Source organism: Elgaria multicarinata, chromosome 15 (genome assembly GCF_023053635.1).
Source record: "Elgaria multicarinata webbii isolate HBS135686 ecotype San Diego chromosome 15, rElgMul1.1.pri, whole genome shotgun sequence".
NCBI lineage: Eukaryota > Metazoa > Chordata > Lepidosauria > Squamata > Anguidae > Elgaria > Elgaria multicarinata.
In genome coordinates, this window is record NC_086185.1 from 11,226,349 (window position 1) to 11,250,641 (window position 24,293).

Sequence of the window (24,293 nt, forward strand, 5' to 3'; positions counted from 1 at the left end):
TCTAGTTGCTGTGGAACCTGGGTAGGAGGGTGCCGTTGCACTCATGTTCTCCTCGTGAGTTTCCCATGGGCAGAATGCCTGATACTGGAGGTAGCATATAACCATCAAGTAGCATAAAGCCCTTGAAAGCTTTATCCTCCGTAAAACCACTACATCTTGTGATAGTGAATTCCATAGTTTACCTGTCCTCTGTGTGAAAAACTACTTCCGTTTATCTATCCTGAATCTCTCACCATCAGCTTCATGCATTTATCTAGTCAACGTGGGGGTAATTGAAGTCACCCCGTATTTCTACACTTCCCTTTTTGGAGGCCTCCTTGATTTCATTTTCCATCTCAAAATCACCCTGAGGGCTCTTTTGTAGGGGACAACAGCATGTGCCCAGCACGGAAGTTTGTTTGTTTATTTCGGTCATAGACCAGCACAGTAGAAAATATCATCACAATAATATTAAAACTCCCAACATACAATAAAATACATACATAAAATACAAAAAACACAGCAGTCTCTGCCTAAGTCTAAGGTACAATAAAACTTTTCTTTTTCCTAAAGCTTTTAAAACTTGATGTTGTGCAGACTTCTACTGTTACTTTCTACTGTTAGTTTTTCCCTACCCTGTGCCTGCTTACCCTACCCTGTGCCTGTTGGCATTCTCTTCCCCTCCTTATTGTTTTACTATGATTTTATTAGATTGTAAGCCTATGCGGCAGGGTCTTGCTATTTACTGTTTTACTCTGTACAGCACCATGTACATTGATGGTGCTATATAAATAAATAAATAAATAAATAATAATAATAATAATAATAAAAAAAAAAAATTCAACATCAATTTCCGTCGGCATGGAGCCCGGCATGGCCGCCCACAACACTTCTCTGGAGGGGTCTGTTCCTTTTAGGCTTTTTAGTCTGCTTGACCTATGCTGTCTTTGACACACAGAGCAACACCTCCTCTGATATGCCTTTCCTTATCCTTCTTGAGTTTAGATCCAGAGATGATCAAATGCCACTGTTTCTCTCCGTCAGGTTTCCGTTATATATTCCATGTTATATATTCCACTATTGCTAAATTCTCCTTTGAAACCAGGCCTTCCGACTCTCCCATCTTGGCTTGGAGGCTTCTGGCATTAGCATAGAAATATTTATACGAGGTGTCCCTCCCCACACGTCTCTGCCGTGTGCATCTTCTGCTGTACCACTTAGGCCTCTTTGATCGGCTATCCTGTTTCACCATATCCTGCTTCCTCCTTCCCCATCCCATTTGGGCAGTCGGAAACATTTTCATCTTCATCTCCTAGGGGTGATTCCATCTGGGATCCTTCCCACCTCCTGTCGCCGTTCCCCCAGGGTTCAGCTGCTCTGCCACCTTCCCCCCCCCCCCCATTGAACACCAGAGCATCCTGCTTCCATTTTGGTTCAAATGAAGCCTGTCCCTCTTGTATGGCTTAAGGTGGCCATATGGAAAGGAGGACAGGGCCACTGTACCTTTAACAATTGCATAGAAAAGGGGATTTCAGGTGTCCTTTGTATGCATGCAGCCCCTGGTCAAATTCCCTCTTCATCACAACAGTGAAAGCTGCAGGAGCCCTGCCCTCTTTTGTATCTGAACACTAGCTAAAGAGGACATGGTTCCCACAGCTTTAACTGTTGGGATGAAGAGGGGATTTCACTAGGCGCTGCGTGCATACAAACACCACCTGCTGAAATTTCCTTTTCTAACTATAACAGGCCGCTCCTCCCAAACTTTCCCCTGTACCTAACAAATCTGAACACCTCCTGTCTACGTAGCCATCTCATCCATGCCACCTCCCTTCCAACCCTGCTTTTCCTAACTTGCCAGAGGAAGCGCTCTGGAGATCTCGAAAGCTTGCGCACCCCTGGTGACCTTTGAGCCGGCCTAATAAAGGTATGAGAGTGCCTTGGACTGCAAGAAGATCAAACCAGTCCATACTCCAGGAAATAAAGCCAGACTGCTCACTCGAGGGAATGGTATTAAAGGCAAAACTGAAGTACTTTGGCCACATAAGGAGAAGACAGGATACCCTGGAGAAGAGGCTGATGCTAGGGAAAGTGGAAGGCAAAAGGAAGAGGGGCCGACCAAGGGCAAGATGGATGGAGGGTATTCTGGAGGTGACAGACTTGACCTTGGGGGAGCTAGGGGTGGCGACAGCCGACAGACAGCTCTGGCCCATGAAGTCACGAAGAGTCGGAAGCAACTGAACGAATAAACAACAACAATAAAGGTATGACATTGTACCCGCCTTCCCCAACCTGGCGCCTTCCAGATGCCGGGGACTACAACTCCCAGCCTTCCTGACCATTAGCCTGGTCAGGCTGGGGCTGATGGGACTCGGAATCCAAAACATCGCGAAGGCGGCACTTTCGGAACAAAAGAGCCTCCCTTTCCTAACAGGTACCCAAGGATAACGATGATGAGGATGTTGCACCGTAGCCCAGGCCCAGGCCCAACAGCCCCTCTCGCGTAGCTGCTAGCCCCTCCTGCAAAGCCTGCGCCGTTTCTGCTCCGGATTGGATCCCCTTTGCCTGCCTCCCCACGCCCTTTCTGCCTTCCCTCCGCCCCCATGGCGATTCCGCGCTGAGAACGTGATCCCTCTCGCTCGCTCCTTCCGGGGTTGGGTAGCTCCTCGCCAGCGAGTCCCACGCCGAGCCGCCGCAGGAGAAGCAGCAGCAGCAGCAGCAAGAGGCGGGGCGTTCCGCGTCCCCCCCGCGCCGCGCTCCATCCTCCGTCCCCGCGCGCTCGCTCGCTGCCCGGTGCCTTGAGCCGCCCGCGTCCTCGGCGCGCTCTCCATCCTCCCTCCCTCCCGCCTCGCGAGGAAGCGCCCGCGGCCAGCATGGTGATCATAGTCTGCATCGCGACCGCGTCCGGATCCACGGCGGTAAGGCAGCGAGCGGCGCCTCCCCTCCTTTGCGCCTCCCCCCCGGGGGGGGTGCGGCTCCCCTAACTTCGCCCCCTCTTTGGACTGGGGGAAAAGTTGCTTCCGCTGCCTCGTTCTTCCCGCTCCCTGCACCCCTCTTCCTTCCCCGTCTGCCCTGCGAGCTTTCACACGCGAGGCGTTTCCCCGAAGAAGTGGAGTTTTTTTGGGGGGGGGTGCGGAAAGGTGGGGGGGGTCGCAACAGCGCGTCAGTTTTGGCTCGGGTTTAAGTTGCAATGGGTCGCGTCGAAGGGGCTTCTCGTTGTCCCTGATGTCAGCCCTACTTAGAGTAGTCCCATTGCCGTGAATGGGGTGCAGGCTAGCCACGCGGCTTGCAACCCCGCTCTTGCACGCTTGTTTGGGCACACGCGGAAAGGAGCTTTGCTTCTGGCCCCGATTTTCAGAGCCATCCTAGGCGTGTTTACTCGGAAGTAAGTCAGCCCCACTGTGTGTCAGGTGGGGAGGCACGTACACCTTTTCTAGTCGTGCATGGGTTTTGTAGCCTTACTCTGACCTCAGCTTTTGAGCGTTTGGAGATGGCTTGCAGGAAAGGTGAGGCAGGAAGCAAATTCCTACACGTGTGTACCTGGGAGTAATCCTGGACTGAATGCAACAGAACTGCCTGCTGGGTAAACGCGGAGGGCCGGTCTGTTTGTAACCGGGCGAGCCTGTGGAGATCTACTCAGAAGTAAGTCCCATTGCATTTATTGGGGCTTACTCCTGAGTAAATGGGTACAGGATCGCAGCCTTGGTGCGCTGCTGAAACAATGAACCCTTCTGGAACTCTGTTTGGGAATAAATCCCATTGGCTTTTGTAGAATTTAGTTCCAGGCATGTTCAGGGTAGGGCTGTTCAGTTTTGGAAATGCAGAGTTCCCTTAGGTGTGGATGCTCTAATCTGTATTTGTTACTTGGCTTGCTCCAGGACTAAGCTCTGTTTCCCAACACTGCTTTTGCTTGCTCATTGCTGAATCACAATAAGTTCCCCACCCACCACACACACACACAAAGCATTGTATATTTAAAAAGCTCGAGTGCAACCCTAGTAAATTGATCACTAATATCTTCAGAAAAAGCTTACAAGTAGAGTGAAAAGGGTAGATTTCTGCTGAATTTAGTGACTAATGGTGGCTGAGGCAACTTCATGTGCTTTTCCTGGATGGGCAAGACTTCATCTGTGTCAGACTTCAACTCCAGAACCTATTTCTAATGTCTGGCATATGTATGAAAGCGTACTGCTGTGGAATCTCTGAGCATGCACAGACTGCCTATCTCTTACAACCACCGCCAGCTTCCATGCTTTCTGCATTGGGTGAAAGAACATTCAGGAAATAAACAGTTTTCAATCCTGGTACTTTTCCTTGCTTGCAAATTCACTTTTTTATTTTATTTTATGGAGATTATCCAGAAGGTAGGCTTTCATTTAATCCACTTAACACCATTCTTTAGGCTTCTCTGCTCAAGCAAAGAGCCTGCTGTTTGAAATACAAAGGCTCTGATCTTTCCTCGGGTTTAGAAATTAAGCACTAGTCTCTCCCAAATTGCTTTCCTGTTTTGTTTTGTGGTGTGTGTGTGTGTGTGTGTGTGTGTGTTTCCTTTCACTTTCAACATCCAGCCCTGTGACCATGAATGTTCATATCTTTCTTGCATTTGTGTACACCCTTCCTCCGGATTGCCCAGCAGGGCATAGCTGGAGTTCCCAGGCAGTCTCTCATCCTGGTACTGTCCAGACACAGGCCTGTGTAACTTCAGAAGTAGAGCTGTGCCAGGCGCCTAGCTGTTGGATGGGATCCAATGGGTAAATCCAGTGAAACCTCTGTGGGTTAAGTGTGGATGAGGGATTTAGGTTGCTAAGAGAAGTTCTAGGACTAGTTCCCGCAATCCATCACGCCCTGTTATGACCATTGTATTGGACAGTTCCTTGCTTGGCCACCAAGCTTGGTGAGTAGTTTTGGGCCAGTCTCTGTTTCTCATCTGGCCAACCTCACAGGATCATTATGAGGATTTAGTGGGGAAATCCCATGGTTGCTCCTTCTCCATAGCTCCTGGAAGGAAGGGTTGAATTCACATGTAAAGAGGATGTGTGTCTGTCTGTCCGTCCATCCATCACCACCATAGCTCCTGGAACTTGGCATGCATACTAAGGGGCACCTCGAAGTTATTTTGTTTTGTTTTTTGGTGTGTGGTTTTAAACACATTGATTAATTTTAATTACTTTAACAGTGTCCATGTTGTTAAAGCACATCTTCAGCCACTAGGGGGCAGATGTGTCTAACCAGCGCATAACTTTGCAGTCCATAGACCTTGAAGCCCTGGGAGATTAGTAGGTCGAGAGACAGGGTTACAGGCCTGAGCAATTTATTGTGAGCGCAGAGCACAATTTTGTAAGCGAACAAGGACTTTCTTAAATTGGATTGAAGGAGCTGCTTGGGACCGAGTCGAATTTGGCCTTTGGGCGGAAAGAAGTTCTGCAGCCCTGAAGTATACAAAGTAACGAGAAATATTCTTAAAATACACAGTTGTTGTTTTTGTTGTTTTAAAACAAAATAGCTTTTGAAGGTACCTGAAACTAGGCACCATGTACAGCACCATGTACATTGATGGTGCTATATAAATAAATAAATAATAATAATAATAGGCCTTTAAATGTTGCTGAGCGTCTTCTTGTACATGACCCTGATTTGCCACCGCCTTGGTGCCCTGATCCATGCATTGTTGATGCATGCAAGAAAGAAAACGGAGCAGCATCGGAGTTGTTTGTGAGTAAGGGTGCCCCAGGGAGATGTCCTCACAAACAGATTGTCTGATGGGAAGGGTTCCAGCTTGCGAAAAAGGCAAATGCATCCTTTACATAGGAGGGCTCTGTGAAGGAATCCAATATACTCTGGAACTCTCCAGGCAATCCAGTTCCATGCGGATTGTGCTCTATCAGTGAGAACGGCAAAAGCCTTCTTAATCAGTGAGCAGCTTCTGCAAGCCTTTCCCATCGGATTGATACCACTCTGTGTGCGCACGCGTGCTGATTGGGTAACGTAGTAAGTAAAGATGTACAGAGGAGGGTGGATCTTTTGGCTTAATTCACACTAGGTTTTTGAGGAATTGAGCGAGTCCCCCCCCCTCCCCTGGTTTCTGATATTCTCCAACATCTGGTGCAAAGCGCAACATTCTTGCTGCTGCTTTCCTAGTCCAAAGCCTATTATGAAATGAGAGCAATGGTTTGTACTTCATGACTGCATTTGGCAGCAAATTGTGGGTTAATTAACCCAATTGATGTGGATAATGGTTTAGGTTGTCCAACCGGACCTTACTCAGGCGAGACGACACCAAATGTCCTTAACTTGTTTATTGATTACATCGATGCACGGTTAGGTTATACGTGCTAGAGCAGCGGTTCTCAACCTTCCTAATGCCGCGACCCTTTAATACAGTTCCTCATGTTGTGGTGACCCCCAACCATAAAATTATTTTCGTTCTTCTCTACACGATCCATTGTCATGGGATGGTTTGCTAATGAAAATAATACATAACAATAGCTTTAATAATACAAAAGATGATACATGACATAGTTCAGTCAATACAGTTTCCTAAGACCATCGGAAATATGTGTTTTCCGATGGTCTTAGGCGACCCCTGTGAAAGGGTCATTCGACCCCCAAAGGGGTCCCGACCCACAGGTTGAGAACCGCTGTGCTAGAGCATCAGCATGTTACACCCAACAACTTGGGCGTAAACAATACAGATATATATATATATATATATATATATATATATATATATATATATCTTTAGGGTAAAGTGCGCATGCAAGTGGAAGCACCTTTTGACGATCTGCCAAGTATGCTTTGAAGCAGTTACTTGTCAACCAAATAAGGAGCGAATGTAAATATACTCTTCTGATAGGTGCAAAGGATGCAATGCATGTCAGCTTTCGATATAGGCCTCACAACACATGATTTGTGGGGTCATGCACTGTGCACGAACCACTTCCAGTTTGCAGCAACAGCCTATGAACACTCCACTTGTAGGTTGTTAATGTGGTGCCCGAACCAGGACATTTTAGATTATTTGTACATTAAACAACCCAAAGTTAACCCATGGTTTGTTCTTTGGTGGCTGCAAACCAAAAGCTGCTCGCACGCGACATGCATCCTTTCCATTTGTTGGTTAATTAATTAACCCACACTTTGTCACAGACTGCCGCCATGGTGTGCGGACAGCCCCACTAGCATGGAGGGGGAGGTTCCACAAAAATAGGGTGACTACCAAGCTAAGCCAAAACGTATGGGTTCCTGAGCTGTAGAAAATTTGAAAGGAAAATCTGTATACATTTTTCATAAAGGGGAATGGACCATTTGATAGAACCTTGTAGTGTAACGAAGGCACTTTAACAACATTCATCTTTTAACACTCACATTTTATGCTTGTCTGCTGATATATTTATTAATGGCAAAATGCACTTCAGATCTAGGTCACCTAGACGGCTTAAGCTTTTATGCAGCCTGTTAAGTCTAGTTTCCCGACACCCTTCCCAGTAACTGGTTCACGCAACAAAAGGAATCCCACAGCAAAGATGACACTTAATAACTCAAGTCACTCAGGAATTCTGGTTCTCACATAATGCTAACCCATGGTTTGGGTTGTTGAGTTCTGGATTGTCTTGATGTGCAAACCTAGCCATGCTAACAAACTATGGTTTGTTAACCATGAACAACCCAGAAAGAGAGCCCGTGGGTGTTGTTAGATTGTGGTCGTTTTTACCATGGGTTGTGTGTGACCCCAGAACCATGGGTTGTTCATAGGTTGTTCTGCCCAGCTACAGAGAGGGTAGGCAAGAGCAGTAAAAAAACCCACCCATTCTAGAGGCCCGTACTACAGTACCACAAAGGCATTTGGGATGTTGGGAGGGAGTGGGTGAAGGAGGAAGGAAAAGCAACCCAGAGTTTAATAAAACAAACCACATTTTGTTTGATCATTTGCCAGAAGAACCCTGGATAGGGCAATAAACCATGGGTTAGCATTATGTGCGAATCAGCCCAAAGTGTTTTGGGGCTTTATAGACGAGTGCTGCCAGCCAGCTGCATGGCCTCATCCACATGTGGTTGGTTTGTCATGTCCCAAAGGGATCTTTCACGGGAAAGTTGCTCAGGATATATTGACCTCTGTAGTCTGTGCAGTGTTCTTCAGTAAAATCTTTTTCAGACAATACAAAACAGGTATAATTGATATGCGTTTGAAAATCCAAAATCGCTCTTGAAGCCTTTCTTCGGTGGCTCCACCAACAGCCAGACATGGTGCAAACCGAAGAAAACAAGCATGAAGCAATTGAGGAAGTGAGCAGTTTTGCAATTCGTTTCTGGGTGCCTGTCTATGTCCCTGCCCATCTGAACACATTATCTGCTACTAGTGACATCCTTTATCATTCCCTGTGTTCATCTCCCCATGGAAATAGTCCTGATTTTCTGACTTGGTGAATGTTTTGCCCAATCAAATAAAGCAAAAGCCTCCCAAAATGATTAAATAAATTTTAAAAATGAGTAACAAATGTTCAGCTGATGGCATTTGGTACAGTTCTGGTTGGCCTTCTGTAAACCAATATATCTTGCCCAGGTCACACCTTAATGATTCAGTTCTTTCTTTTATTGGGTGTAGTTTTCATGTTTTCCCTGGGCTTTATAAAGAACAGCGTAATCTTGCTGGCACAGGATTCCTTTAAAGTTCCCACAGGTTAAAAGTGTCCTCTTAGATCCGGAAGTGATACTTTTAAAATGATTAAATATTGACAGACTTGAGCTCAGCCTTTCTTTCTTTTTTCGCTGAGGTGTGGAAGGAAATATCGTGGGATAAGCCTGGTACCAAATTTTATTTGGGCGCAAGGCGGGTAAACATCCAAGATGAACACAAAAAGGGAGAAAAGTCTCAGGAAGCTATTAACAAATTTATTGTGGAAAAGCCCGTTGTGTTTCAGCCTCTTTCATTAGGCCAAGGAGTTCTACCAATGTCTGCAGGAATTATTTACAATAGGTTGTGTTTATACACTGGCGACTATAAGACAATCTGTTGTAAATAATTTCTGTAGACATTGTTACAAGCCCTTGAAAAAGGCCTGATGTAAAGCAAGAGGCTGAAACGCACTGGGCATTTCCATGCTAAATTTGTTTATAGCATCCTGAGATTTTTCTCCCATTTTTTTGGAACTAATCTCATTTGACAAATTCTCATCAAGAGAGCCACTTCCCATGCTAGCCTCCCTGCTCTAACAGGTGAGGCCCTGATCCACATGACACTTCCCTGCAAGATGCAAGGATCATATGGACAACCGAAGCCTGGACCAGTGCAGTTCGCTGCTGAGCAAAACAGCAAAGTGCGTCCCCAGAGTCAAGTCAATTACGAGCTTGTAAGACTATTGGTTAGCGTTACTGCCTGTCGTTCAGAAACTGCCATGCCTGAATAATATCTAAAACAAAAAATCTGGGTTAGGTCAGTATAGTGATTTTTTATTGAAGGCATCCGTTGCTCAAAAGTAAGCTGGAAAACAGCAACATTGAAATGTGCAGCAACCAGCCTTTAGGGAGACATGATTCTTTTAAATGCTTGATAGTTTCCTGGCAGGCTTAAGAAACAGCTGTGTTGAAATCCAGGCTTTTAGCACCCTTAAAATGCCATTTTATAGTTCTCTTGTCAGAAGGTCTTGGTATCCATGTGATTTCAGTTGTACAACAAACTCAAGGATGTCGGAGGAAACCGATGTGGGTTTGTGTGGAAGTCGATAAGCTTTCAACAGCCCCCCCCCCCATCCCCCAGGCTCAGTTCCATTTTCCAACAACTGGTCCGACTTGGTGTACAAGGAGTTGGGCCAGCTGGTGGAATTTTCCTAGATGATTAATGTTGAGTGTGTGTGTGTGTGTCTGCGTAAAGAAACCTTTGCACAAGTTTTGGTCACCAATTGAGACTATTTGCCAAATCCGTGTGCGTTACAGCCACAGTTTGCACAAATGGTGTGACTTTGCACAATTTGCAACTGAAATTTGCACAAATGCCACATTGGGGATCCAGTTTGTGCAAATAGCGCCCACAGGCGCCACATTGGGGAAATGGCAATTGGGGAGGGAAGACTGATTAGATTCCCAGATTTTGGGAAACAGCCCGTGACTCACCTCACAAATGCAAGCCGAGCTGCACGCTCTGAGTACATGTGATGAGCCCCAAAAGGGCCCAATTTCCCTGCGACAGCCATCCTTAGTGGAAATGGATGTTGCTGCTCCCGCTAAACTGCAAGAATCTCAGTATTCATTTCCAACGCTGACCAGCTTCTAGCCCTTACAGATGGAGACCCGCCATCTTTAAAACAAAACAAGCCAACCAACAATCTGTAATGATACTATCAATTCAGATTTCTCTCCCAGTATTTAAGGAGGCTGGATTATCAAACAGGCTAATCTGGCCCATAATTTTCATAACATGATGCCTCCCTTAAAAATGTACCAGTCACAGGAGCCCTTCCCAGCAACCAGAACAAAAACTACACCTGTAATTCCGCCTGCCCCAACCTGGTGATCACCAGATGTCAACTCCCAGCACTCCCCAGCCAGAGGGATTCTGGAAGTTGTAGTTCAACACATCTGGAGGGCACCAGTTTTGGGAAGGCTGCTGTAATTGGGGAGAGATGCTGGGTTGATGAGGAGGGGGTCAGCTCGCTGTGCACTTCCTGAGACCAAGAAGCTGTACGCAGATCTTCAAGCCAAGAAGCTTTTCCGGGAATGGCTGGAAGGAGCAGTTGTTGTTTTTCACCAGGGATTGCCTATAAATTTTCAAGCAGTTAGCTTTGCTATCATAAGGACTAGAAAGTTTGCTTTTTAAAAAACAAAACAGAACAGGATAATCAAGCTGAATGAATTTTGTGCTCAGTACCCATTTCTCTTCTGTGAAATACATGGAGGGGTTGCCACAATGGCTTCTCATTTTGAACCGATCCAGCCTTTGCTTTTTAACACCAGGGATCCTGTTGGTGACTTGGATGCTGTGACAGCAACCCCTGTTCAAAATAATAAGAAAAACGTGAATCAAATGGGCCAAGTCAGAATCCACGGAGTGCATCTGGGCTGTAAACCAAGCGGAGGCACAAACTGTGGCTCCGTTCATATCCCTTTGCTGAACTTTTCCACGGTTAATGGATAACCCACGTTCAGCGGCTGCCCTCCAGCAATGGGGGGAGGTTTTCCTCGGTGTTTATTTTGGACGAGACAAAAGCCTGTTTTCAGGCGTGTAAAAGTCAAACATTGTTTGGCGGATTTCAGCGACTGCCAAGGGGCAGACGTTTTCCTACTGAAAGGCAGTAATTGGGGTTATGGCTACGATGATTTGGGTGGCGCTCGATGCTTTAAAAAGAAGCAGGAAAGGCAGCTGGAAAGCATACTTTTGAAACATGATAGCGTTTGTCTCGAATTGCGTGGCAGACGGAAGGAAGTTAGTGGTTTTGGCCCAAGTGTGTGCTTGTTTCTGGAAAAGAAAAGTGTTTTTGTTTCCATGTATGTTTTGTAAAGGGGGAAGCCAATATTGATTCCACTCATTTAATTATCATTTTTTAAATAAGTTGGGCTACAATCTTCTACACATTCACCTGAGAGTAAGTGCCATTGAACGCAATGGGTCATACTTCTGAGTAGGCATGTATAAGATTCTGCTGTCATGTTCCACTATCTGTGAGCCGTTGGCAATGCCTAGTGCTGATTTGTGCACCCGCAGCATGCAAAATCAAAAGATTGATAGCACATACGCATATTGGCTCATATTTGTTCTCTTAGATTTAAGCAAAACAGCACTGTTGAGCAGAAACATTTAATTAATCCCAGGGGAACAAAGGGAAAGCTGTTCCAAAAACCACACAACCCTTATTATTTTCTTTGGAGCACAGGAGGAAGATTTAGCGTCCACTTACTTTCTAAACTGTGGTTGGACTCGATGGCCTTATAGGCCCCTTCCAACTCTACTATTCTATGATTCTATGTTATCCCCTTTTTAATTTAAGTCATGAACCAGAGCAAGGGTTTTCTTCTCCAAGCCATAGCTTGAGTGTTCAATCTCCCATATGGTTTCAGTTGCACATGCTCTTTGATATCATTGTCACTTATGAGGGCCGGATCCTGCTGCCTTCTGCACGTTGGAGGGGGGAGATCCGAAGCTAAGAGTCTCTTCTACACAGGGAGACACCCTGTGTGATTTTGAAACCTGTCCCCCCTGGTTTCAGGAGACTGGAATGCTGGAGTGGTTGCATGCTCTAATAAAGCTACAGCGTGTCTTCCTTTCTCTGTGGTGCCACCCACTTCATGTATGTCCTCCACTTCTCTTCTTGGTACCAAGTGAAGACGTCCTTATTTACCCTGGCTTTTGAGGAGTATATATATATATATATATATATATATATGGTTTTAAGAACACCCTCTGTTTATAGAGTTCTGCATTTTAAGATCAATGTTTTTAAGTATTGTTGAAAGAGCGCCCTTTGTTTTAAGCCTAAGCTACTCTGAGTACCCTTTGAGGTTGAAGGACGGAAGAATCTATGTAATGTAATTTTTGTGAACCGGCCAGAGAGCTCCGGCTATTGGGCGGTATAGAAATGTAATAAATAAATATAATCAATCAATAAATATGTAGTGGTTAGAGTGTTGGACTGGAGACAGCCTGGGTTCTAGTCCCCACTGGACCATGAAGCTCACTGGGTGACCTACCTCACTGGGTGATCTACCTCACAGGGTTGTTGTGAGGATAACATGGAGGGGAGGGGGATCATGTACTTTGAGCTCCTTGGAGGAAAAGGCAGGATATACATGTAATAAATAAATAGGAACCTGCCTTCCACCCAATCAGATCTCAAATTCATTATTGTCTCCCCTGATTGGAGGTGACTGTCCTGGGTTTCGGTCTTTCTCAGGCTACCTGGAGATGCCCAGAGACTGAACTTGGAACCTTCTGCATGCACAGATCATGTGCTCTACCACTGAGCGACGGCCCTTCCCTTATATCTACCCAATATTACCTCAAATAAAAGCTGTTTTTAAACAAACAACTTCCGACGTGCTACAGTCACATCATTGGGCTGCAATGCTTATGAGTGTATAGGATACACCTGGAAGGATTCAAGTCTACTGATATGGCTGTACCATGTTGGGGGGTCACCGCCAGTCAAAGCAGGCACTGTATAGTCATGGGACTGAGAGGGTATACGAAGAGTTGGCACATAATTTCTAGTTACCTGAACTCTTTACAGCCCTAAATTAGGGTGACCATATGAAAAGGAGGACAGGGCTCCTGTATCTTTAATAGTTGCATAGAAAAGGGAATTTCAACAGGTGTCATTTGTATATATGGAGAACCTGGTGAAATTCCCTCTTCATCACAGCAGTTAAAGCTGCAGGAGCTATACTAGAGTGACCAGATTTAAAAGAGGGCAGGGCACCTGCAGCTTTAACTGCTGTGATGAAGAGGGAATTTCACCAAGTTCCCCATATATACAAATGACACCTGCTGAAACTTCCTTTGCAATACAGCTGTTAAAGATACAGGAGCCCTGTCCTCCTTTCCATATGGTCACCCTATAGCCTAAATCCAACTTTGCTGTATCAACTTGGACGCAAACACGCCTCTCCTTAGCCTGTGATATGTATTGTAACCATAATGCTCAACAGTTACTCTCTGGAGATGGGAAGATTTCTCTTTTATATTCTCCGACCTAAATCATAGCAGAGCTTCTGGCATTTTCCACATGATTAAAAGTATAATTGTCTGTGGTGCAAAAGGAAAATGTATCTTTAGAGCTGTGACTGATGGTCTCAAAGCACCCTAGAGATCTACAGCTATGCTTAAGCATTCCAGGATATTTACATACTGTCAATTCACAATTAGAGGGGGAGAAATACAGTGTTTATTGTATGAGTGTTGCTGCCTCCATTGGCGTGGATGGATCTGTCACTAAGGTTTTGCCCAAAATGTCTCCCAATTGAAGGTCAGGGATTTGACAAAAGAATATTTAATATTCCTTTATGACTGTGGAAGTCTGCTTGACGGCCTTAAATCTCTCTCCAAGCTGTGAAATGTAACGCATTCTTAATAGAGGGACATATATAAACGCACTTGTGCAAAAGCAAAGGTAGCCAGGTTGACCATTAGGAAAATCCCAAAATAACAAATGTAATACCATTATTAGCCAACCAGAAGATCACCCAAAATGTGCAAGCTTTTGAAATCTCCAGATCTCTTCTCCAGGCAAGATGTTACACAGAGCAGGTTTGGCAGGGGAATAAAGGAAGGGGAAAAAACTGACTGCATGTTCCGAGTTCCAGAGTTGCCCTTAAGAGTTGCTGGGAGCAAGAAAGGGAGAAACCTTGGATCTCCCATTTTCAGAAATATAAAATCCACATATTACTCAAAACGGTTTGCCTTCTGGGCGAAGCGCACCAACTCTTTTTAGCAGTGGACCGCAGAGGAAAACTAGGCTGCCTTTATATTGACTTCCCTTGGCTATTAATTGATCCTGGCCTTTCTGAGATGTGTGGAGTGCTTAGCAGTCATTTCAGATCACGAACTCAAGTGGTTGAATGCTTGTTTTGGAACCAAAATGATACCACCCCAAAATAAGGGAAGTGTCTTTTTGGTTTGTTTTTGTTACGTGCTCTGGGGAACCCTCCCATGCATGCAGATGTATGTAAGTTTGTAAATTAAGCAAAAAAGCGACCCAAAATACCTGACAAGGATCTGTGAACTAAAAGGATGTATGGCATATTGCAGTAAATGCCTTGTGGCAGGGGAGCACACATGCTTCTGTGCTCCTAAACAACCAAGGAATGCCCCATTCCTGGGTTGCTATTGTTACCTCCAAACCAGGAAACTCTAGGTTGCTTAGGGATTAAACAACCCAGAGTTAACCTGACAACACTTCAGTGGGTTAACTCTGGGTTGTTCAAGGGCACGCTCAAACAACCCCTGGTTTATTAAACATGGGTTGTTTGAGTGTGTGAAGCAGGTTATGGCTAGTTTCAATATCCAAAACTAAAGTGCCGTCTTGGATTATGAGTAATGTCCCTAAAACTGCCCTTAACATCTGTTTGAAAACCTAGCAAAGGTCTTCAGAATGAACTCTAATTCAGTCATCCTCTAATTCTTCCCCTCTGCTCTCCAAATTTTATGTTTTCCACTGGTTTCCCCCACCCTTTTTTTGTCCATTGTATTGTAAGCAAAGAGTAAACTCACTGAGATAAAACTTGGACAGCACAAAGGTTAATTTTAAGCCTGCAGAACCAGTTTTGGCTCCCTGGTAGCTTGAGGGGAGGGGGGGGACGTGCTGGTTTCCCATGTCAAATGCACGTGAAGCTTGAAACTGTGTCAGTTGGGAGGCCCATCTGACAGTCTCTGCCTCCCCTGGAGTAAAACCAGCTGCTTTTCGTTTATTTTCTTGTCAAGTTATTGGAAGTGATGTGACTTTGTGGGTTTCGCAGCGGAAGACAACTCAGCTGCTCCGTTTTTCTTTTCTTTTTTTCATGAGACTGTAAGAGGTTGTGCTCAGAGCACATTGGATTATTCCTTACAGTCCTTGTGTCTGGTTTTGGAAGTGCTGAGCCAAGAATAGTGTTGGGCGCGGAGACCAGGATTCATCCCTGGGGCTCTAACCCAGGTTACAGCCCAAACTTCAGGCTGGCTAGGACTCTGGCTTGTGGAAGAGACAAGCCAGAGCTCCAGGTTTGCACGTCATGGTAAGCAAACCATGGATGGAAGGTCCATTGTTTGTTTTACCCAAGGGGTATTGAACCTTTTTCAGCTGAAGAGCCAAATTCAAATTCAGAGATGTTTTGGAGGGCACGTAGTATGTGGGAGAAAAATACAGAAAATGTCGACGTATTGTAGTTTAGAATGGGGGCTGGGCGGGTGAAAAGGCTGGGAAACCACAGAATGATTGGCAGTCGAGGGGAAGGGGTGTGCCTGTCTGGGGAATCCCGGAGGGGTGCATTATGCCCACAGGAAGGCCGGATTTGGTCTGCTGGGCTGAGGTTGCCCACCCCTTTGATGTAGTCACTCCCACCTGCAACAGGAGCAATTCAGGAGCACTCACTGCCTTGTTCTCCATAAGACTTATTGTTATCTGTGAACCAGGTAAATATCTGGGCTATACTACATTGGAGTGAACTTGGCAGCTGACATGATGGAGCTCTGGGCTCCACACTTCAAGAAGGACGCGGACAAGCTGGAGTGGGTTCAGAGGAGGGCAACCAGGATGATCAGGGGTCTGGAAACAAAGCCCTATGAAGAGAGACTGAAAGAACTGGCCATGTTTAGCCTGGAGAAGAGAAGATGGAGGGGAGACATGATAGCACTCTTCAAATACTTAAAAGGTTGTCACACAGAGAAGGGCCAGGATCTCTCGATCCTCCTAGAGTGCAGGACATGGAATAATGGGCTCAAGTTACAGGAAGCCAGATTCCGGCTGGACATCAGGAAAAATGTCCTGTCTGTTAGAGCAATATGACAGTGGAACCAATGACTTAGGGAGGTTGTGGGCTCTCCCACACTAGAGGCCTCCAAGAGGCATCTGGACAGCCATCTGTCAGGGATGCTTTAAGGTGGATTCCTGTATTGAGCAGGGGTTGGACTCAATGGCCTTATAGGCCCCTTCCAACTCTACTGTTCTATGATTCTGTGATCCTAGAGCAATCCGTAATAGAGTGCACACAAGGCTCTATTACTCCCGGCTTCTGTTTTGTGAGGACCAGGCTGGCTTGGCCCCAAAACCAAGATGTAAAGCTTGAGGTCGAAATGTGCCCCACTCTGCTGTTACTCATCATTTTTTCCTAAGCTAAAAAAGCCTCAGATGTTTTATTTACCTGGCAACGTTCCCAATACAACGGGGAATGGAATTTCCCTTCCACCACCACCTTTTACAAAACAGATGTTCCTTCTCCATAGAATTGCCGGAGGTTTTAATACCTAATTTTTATTGAACGACCCACAGGTTTGGCGGTGGGTGGGTGTGGATGCACGTGCGCACACATGCGCTTGGATCAGCGGCATGATTGGCAGTTTTTGTGTGTCTTGAGGTTTAGCAAACCTTCAGGCTGCAGATTATTGAGCAAATGGATTATAAATAATGGAGTAACCCATAGGAGTTAGCTTTGTTTTTCCTTCTCCCGAGTTGGCTTTTCCACTGATATCTTCCCATACCTTTTGGAAACGCTTCATTAGCTGGGCAGGGTAGAGGAGGTGAAGGAAAAGAAGATCAGGTGTTCATGTTCGCTGTTGTTCTGCTGCAGAATTTTTTTTTAAAAAAAAGTTTGAGGGTTCACCCGTTTTCCTTGCAGATAGGTTGGCAATTCAGTTAAACAGCAGCGTTATGGGGAAAAGTTCTTTGTGCAGCGTTGTGGCTTTATGTTTGTGTTTTAAAGTACTTGAACCACTCAGTCACAAGGAGTTTTTTTCATATCTGTACGCAGGGCAGCCTTGTAAATTAACCCACAAAAGTTACTAGCCAGCAATTATTATTTTTTACTAGCCTAGAGACTAGTGGACTGTGTTTCCATATTAGCCGTGTCCTTGCCTCTATGACTAGCATGAAACCAGCAGCGACCAGCTTCTTAGGCTAGTAGAAAAAAAGCCATAAAATTAACCTACTGAGTCTGAAGTATATCTTGGGAGGCAAGAAAGAACATTTCATCTGCTGTGTTTTTGTGTTGGTTGTAAAGGAAGATACTTGTCTTCCCAGTCGAATTTTAAGAAGTCTGGCTGTTATTTTAAACATGTATTAGTTTTATATGTTTTAATCCGTTTTATGTATTTTATAACATTTTTGTTTTTTCTGTGTTCCCTGCCTCGAACCAGAGAGGTGGGTAAGAGATATATTTTTATTATTTTGATGATGATGATGATGATGATGATGATGATGATAATCCTCCGTCAACTTGCTTGCTCACCTACGTGGAATTACTGGCTGCATGGCGAACAGCTGAGTTGTTAAATAGAAGGCTGGGTAGGGATTGAGGGGTATAGCTGAAATGCATCGCAAAAGAGGGGGTTCTGCACCCCTATATTACAGCTAGTTGTCTTCTTTTTCTTCTTCTTCTCATCCTCCTCCTCCTCCTCCTCTTGGCACTCAAGCTCTCTGGGCTTTGGGGGGCAGTATCCAACTTTGTCGTTCCGTTAGCTCAAATGACATTGCGCTAGCGAAAACTAGGTTCTGAACTATGCTCAAGAGGAGAATCCAACTGAAGTTAAGTGTGCAAGTATGGTGGGGTTTTTTTAATACTTTTATTAATTTTCCACAAAAACAGAACACATAAAGAAAGGTAAAACAACAATACAAACTATACAAACTACATCACAACATAAACAACTACTATAATGGTCACAAATATATAAGGCTATATTCCATTTAAAGCGATCTTCATGTCAGACGGTAAGTGTCATATTTCTTGTTTACCAGGTCCGACTTTCATAAAGGCAAGCAAGTACATTTAACAAAGGCAAGAATACAAATTATATATAAAATCCGCATACATGTAAATCATCCTTTTGCAGTTCTTTTATATATTCAATAAAAGGTTTCCAGTCCATTACATATGAAGCTATTGTTCTTTCTTTTACTAACGCCATTAATTTTGCCATCTCCGCCAATTCCAACACCTTGAGGAGCCATTTTTCCATTGATGGTACTTGTGTTTTCCCCCAATATTCCAATACTGAAGTTAAGTGTGCAAGTATGGATGTGCAAGCAGTTTTGCATTATGCTTGTGCAACCCATTGTGCATTCTTGGGTTATGCAACTTCTTGCGCCCGTTGCGCAATCGCTTGCGCAACAGAAAGATTGAGCAGAGCTCTGCTAGCGGTGGGATGATGGAGAAATTCGAGACAGACTAAAATGAATTTGGATTTCTAAGAATCTGATGTGAGGAATCTGCAATGGACTGGCCTCCCCAGGTTGCACAGAGTCTGTGCAGACTTCTGGGTTTATTTATATTTTACTTTCCTGAAATTTGCGCGAATTCATTTGCAGGAAAATGCGCACGTTTTTGCTGAGATATATGCCGTGCTGAAAAATATACGCAGGAAAAAAATGAATGGGATGGGGGAACAATGTGTTAAACGGTATGTATTAACAGAAATTATGTAAATTGTTGCAAGCTTTCTTACAGAAGTATTTGCACATTTTTCCGCATAACTGGGTGGGTGGGGAATCGAATCCGGCTGTTAATGGACGCTGGAACAAATGACACTGCACAACCAACACTGTTGGTTGTTTTATTATGGTTTTAATTTTTGTGAACCGCCCAGAGAGCTTCGGCTATGGGGCGGTATAAAAATGTAATAAATAAATAAATAATAATAAATAAATAAAACACATGTGGGGCAGATTTCACAAAATCCAGACATCCCTAGCTAGTGTTATTTGAGTTTGCAGAACGTCACCATTGGATACTGCCCCTGGTGCACTGCATAGGCATTACTTTAAGATACAACCATGCACACACGCTAATATGTCTTTTGACAGTCCAGCGGCTGCCTAGAATGTTGTGTTGGCGAGCTGGAAGCAGCAGCAGCAGTTACTACAGGTGACATTGCTTAATGTGTGATTCTTGGCTCCACAAACAAACACACAACAACAAAAAAAGCCATCCCACATCCTGAGATGAAAGAAGAAGTGCTCCATAATAATTACCCATTTCTAAAGATAGCCGTGTATTATCAGACCTCATGCAATGTAGAACAGCAGGGGAAATGTCTGTTGCTCTTCGCGGCAAATATTCCAGCGCTCCTCGGATGCCCTGAGTTCTTCAGAGATGTCAGCGCCGTCTCACGGTACTCAGCACCCAATTAGCAGGATTGGTGGAAGTCCTTGAAAGACTGAGGGGTGTGATCCTTGGGGCGGTGGTGTTGTGTCAATTCGGACATTGCGCCAAACCATCATTTGCCTCTAAATATAACTTTGTACCACGAAACATAGCTCATTCTCATGCCTTTGGAGCAGCAGTCTTTGGAAGTACACTGATGGCTGTAGCTATAGTTTGACATTTTGGACATCCCATCAAACTATAATGAAACTTCCGCAACCCCAACTTGGTGTGAATGCTGGACTAATCATTTGGGTTGAGTGAATGCGGTTTTCAGTATTTCTTGGGTGTGTTCACTGGTCATGGGAACGAGAAAAAGAATCGGGAACTTAGTTTCATAATAAAACACTTGCACAATTTCCTCACCTAGCTTGTTTAGGCATAACACCAAACCATGGTTTCTCACCATGGGGCTGATCACACATGTGAACCCATGTTGAGTGTGAATTGTTTTGAACTGTGGGTTGTTTGTTGAACCATGGGTTTGCGTGTTGCCTGAACACAGTGTATTTTCCATAGGGTGGGTTAACCACCCTGAACAACCTAACAAACTATAGGTTCTCAAGATGGCTTGTTTGAGAAAAATAAGCCACACTGGATGCATTCCGACAATGCAATAACCCACACTTCAAAATAACCCACACTCAACCACTGAGTATGGGTTAGCGTGTGGTCTGAACAGTCCCTATGTGAAAGGACATTGTTCCCACGTGGTCCCATTTCCTTCTCTCCCCTATGTGCCCCAATCCCTTCCGTTAGTTAGGGGTTCTCATGAAAAGCAGGCAGATGCAGTTCAATGTAAGCAAGCGTAAGGTGATGCATGTTGGGGCAAAAAAAATCCCCCAACTTCAAGTATAACCTGATAGGATCTGAGCTGGTGGTGGTGACCGAACAAGAAAGAGATCTTGGGGTTATGGTGGACAGCTCGGTGAAAGTGTGCGGCCGCTGTAAAGAAGGCAAACGCCATGTTAGGCATGATAAGAAAAGGAACTGAGAATAAAACTGCCTTTATACAAATCTATGGTGCAACCACACTTAGAATACTGTGTAGAGTTCTGGTTGCCACACCTAAAAAAGGATATCATAGAGCTGGAAAAAGTGCAGAAAAGGGCAACTCAAATGATTAAGGGGCTGGAGCATCTCCCCTATGAGGGAAAGTTAAAACAGCTGGGGTTGTCCAGCTTGGGAAAAAAGGAGGCTAAGGGGAGACCTGATAGAGGTATAGAAAGTTATGCATAGCGTGAAGAATGTGGCTAGGGAGACATTTTTCTCTCTCTCAAAATACTAGAACCCAATGGGGTCATTCCATGAAACTGGTTGGTGGGAGATCCAGGACCAATAAAAGGAAGGACTTCTTCACACGTCGCATAGTTAAACTATGGAACTCACTACCACAAGATGTAGTGATGGCCACCCATTTGGATGGCTTTAAAAGGGGGTTGGATAAATTCCTGGAGGAGAAGGCTATCAGTGGCTACTAGCCCCAGTGGTTATGTGCTACTTCCAGTATCCGAGGTAGTAAGCCTGTGTGCACCAGGTGCTGGGGAACATGGATGGGAGGGTGCTGTTGCACCACGTCCTGCTTTGTTGGTGCCTGGTCAACAGCTGGTTGATCACTGTGTGAACAGAGCGCTGAACTAGATGGACCCTTGGTCTGATCCAGCATCAGGGCTCTTCTTATCTTCTTACGTTCTTACATTATGTACAGTTTGTCTGATTTGTGTGAAACATCAAACTGTGGTTTGTTGATATCCTAGAACTAATGGAAGGAATTAATGCATGCTGTTCCTCACAGGCTCTTTCACTTAGTGCCAAACTATAGCCTCCCATTTTGTCTGTGCTACACCGCCATGTACTGAGGAGAAAAATCCTTGAACGCAAGCTTAGAAATACTGTCTTTCCTTGGTAGATTAATCAACGAAAGTCCTGGGTGATCAATTGATTGGAGGGGATCTTAATCTGTAGGGCTGAGATTAAAGAACACACTTGTTCTGCGTTTGAGTCGGATTTTGTTACAGAATAAAACAGCCAACACCAAGATGAGCTTTTTCCTTCCAGGAACAAGTGGCTCTTGATTTATTGCAAGTTTACCTCCAGCTTCTCACAGTGGAATTTTGTGTGGGTTTGTGCAACCTAAATATCCAGGAATGGCAAGGATAGAGAGAAGGTGGCTTGTGTTTGTAAATGCCCCCCCCCCACTTTTTTTTTTAAGAAGGAGAGGAAATCTATAATACTGTAGGTTGTTGCACAGATACTCTGCAGTCTTTGGGAGCCTTGAACCAAGTAAAGCAGCCTTGCAGAGTCTGATGGCACTTAAAAGGTCACCTAATATATTGTGGGGGAGTTTGCCTAACCCATGGCCCAGGAAATGCAGCTGACCCAGAGTTTCTGCAGTGGTAAACCCAATCATCTTCGGATAATTCAGACATCGTTGCAGAACCCTGGTTCAGCCGCTGGCTTTGCGCTGAGCTTCAATATGGTGAAACTTGATGTGCGGTCATCAGTAGCGTTCGTGAAATCTGTGCCCTTTTGAAATGAAGGCTCTTGGCTGCTTTTGTTTGCGGCACGCCGATTCACTTCTTGGACGGCTTAATGCTCGCCTTGTCTGAGCCTCTGAAGCGCAACGGTTGTTCCCATCTGGGCACTTTGCAGGGGGCTCTTTTGACTTGGAACGGCGAGCGCATTCCTGGCGTTCTCTGGAATGTCAAACCGAGGCAAAACACACAGTCCGGGCCTCGGACTGGCTCAGTTCCCTGTGGGTAAATTAATTTGCCTTGGCAACGGTCCACCGTTCCTTGTTATCGCCCCATTTCCATTGAAATGGAGGTCTCTTCTGAGTTTTATCAACAGTGATTCAGGCCATTGAATGGCCAAGATGTTGCAGGCTGGCGCCCAGGGCGCCCTGTGCAACGTAGAGGTATGCCAGAAATTAAACATCCCCTCCTCCCAAGCTATACTTCGGACACAGCCTGCATTAAAAACCTAATCCAGTTTTATGTGTGGTTAACTGCCTTGGCCCCCACCTCTCTAAAGGAACCCTGGGAATTGCAGTTCCATGATGGTACCAAAGCTTCCATTGTGATCATGAGCCTTCAAGCACACACACACGGCACTCCAATCAACGAGTCTTCTTCATTGTCAGAAATAAAGCTTAATGGTTACACCCTTCAGAAATCATATGGCTAGTGACCATCAACTGTATGATTTTCAGTGCATAGAACCATTAAGCAATTGCCATAAGATTTCCCATAGTAAAAAAAAAAAAAAAAACGGTCTCACTGATTTGGGTGTCCTGTGCCAGATTGCTAGAACGTGTGTGCTTAAAGCAGGGGTCCCCAACCCCCGGGCCACGGACCAGTCCCGGTTCGTGGCCTGTTAGGAACCGGGCCACGCAGGTGAGCTACTTTCACCCACAACCACCCCAGTGTACCTGGGCGTGGGGCACCATCTCGCCTGCCCTGCCGAAGCGAAGCCAGGATGCTGGAGTGGGGGCGCGGGGAGGGAGCTTCCCAAAACCATCCCCTCAACACACACACCCCTGATCCCTGGAAAAATTGTCTCCCACGAAACTGGTCCCTGGTGCCAAAAAGGCTGGGGACCAAAAGGTTGGTCACCAGCATCACATCAAAAAACTATACAAAAAACCATCAGAAACTGGGCCAATCAAAATATATCCACACCAACATCCAGAATGCCGTCTTACTTAAAACATGCTCAATTGTCAGGAAATTCCTGAATCTGTAAAAGACAACACGACCTGGCAAAGCCCGTCCCATCCATGTAGAAAAACCGCTATGAGCGAGAAAGAGATAATAATAATAATAGAAGAAGAAGAAGAAGAAGAAGAAGAAGAAGAAGAAGAAGAAGAAGAAGAAGAAGAAGACACTTCACATAGGAAAACTAGATCCATCTTCTTGACATCAAGTTTTCCTCGGACAAGGTTTTTTTAAAAAATTGTATAGAGAAGTATTTAGGCATGTGAATGTGCATTTTGAAATAGGTCCCACCCACACACCAGTTTACCACCTTGAGGGTGCAATCGTATGCATGTTTAGACACGAAAAAACATGCAACCCAGCATTCTCCAGCCAGCCATACTGAGAGTTGTAGGACCTTTTTCCTGTCTAAACACACATAGGATTGCATCCTTCATCTCTGTTCTTCCGTCATGTTTTGCTTCCCTGGAGCTGTGAAAGTGATCGCCGCTATCTGTGACAGGTGGAGTAGCCCGAGGCAGAGCAGGTCCAGAAGCCACCTGACTGGACTTGCTGCTCAGCTGATCTGGAATGAGGTGAAGGTGGGATGCCCACCAGATTCCCCTAGCAAAGGAGAAGAATCTGCTGATCAGCTAACCAGAACAACTTTGACGTGCCTCCTGGACAAATCTTGCTTCCTTTCACCTGCATGTTGGTCCACTTTTTCCTGAACCCTCCATGAACCTCTCCAGAGCCCACGGCATGCCACGGATTACCTTTCCCACTCGGTCTCACCTGGTCCAT

At 45.2% G+C, this 24,293-nt stretch overlaps 1 protein-coding gene across 1 annotated transcript in view; it reads left to right on the forward strand.

Moving 5' to 3' along the window:
- Positions 1-2,684: 2,684 nt before the first annotated feature.
- Positions 2,685-24,293, forward strand: part of SH3BGRL (SH3 domain binding glutamate rich protein like) — a 35,713-nt gene continuing 14,104 nt past the window's right edge. The window contains exon 1 of the mRNA XM_063141645.1: positions 2,685-2,894. Coding sequence (XP_062997715.1) covers positions 2,850-2,894 — 45 coding nt within the window. The 5' untranslated portion in view covers positions 2,685-2,849. The remainder of the gene's footprint in view (positions 2,895-24,293) is intronic.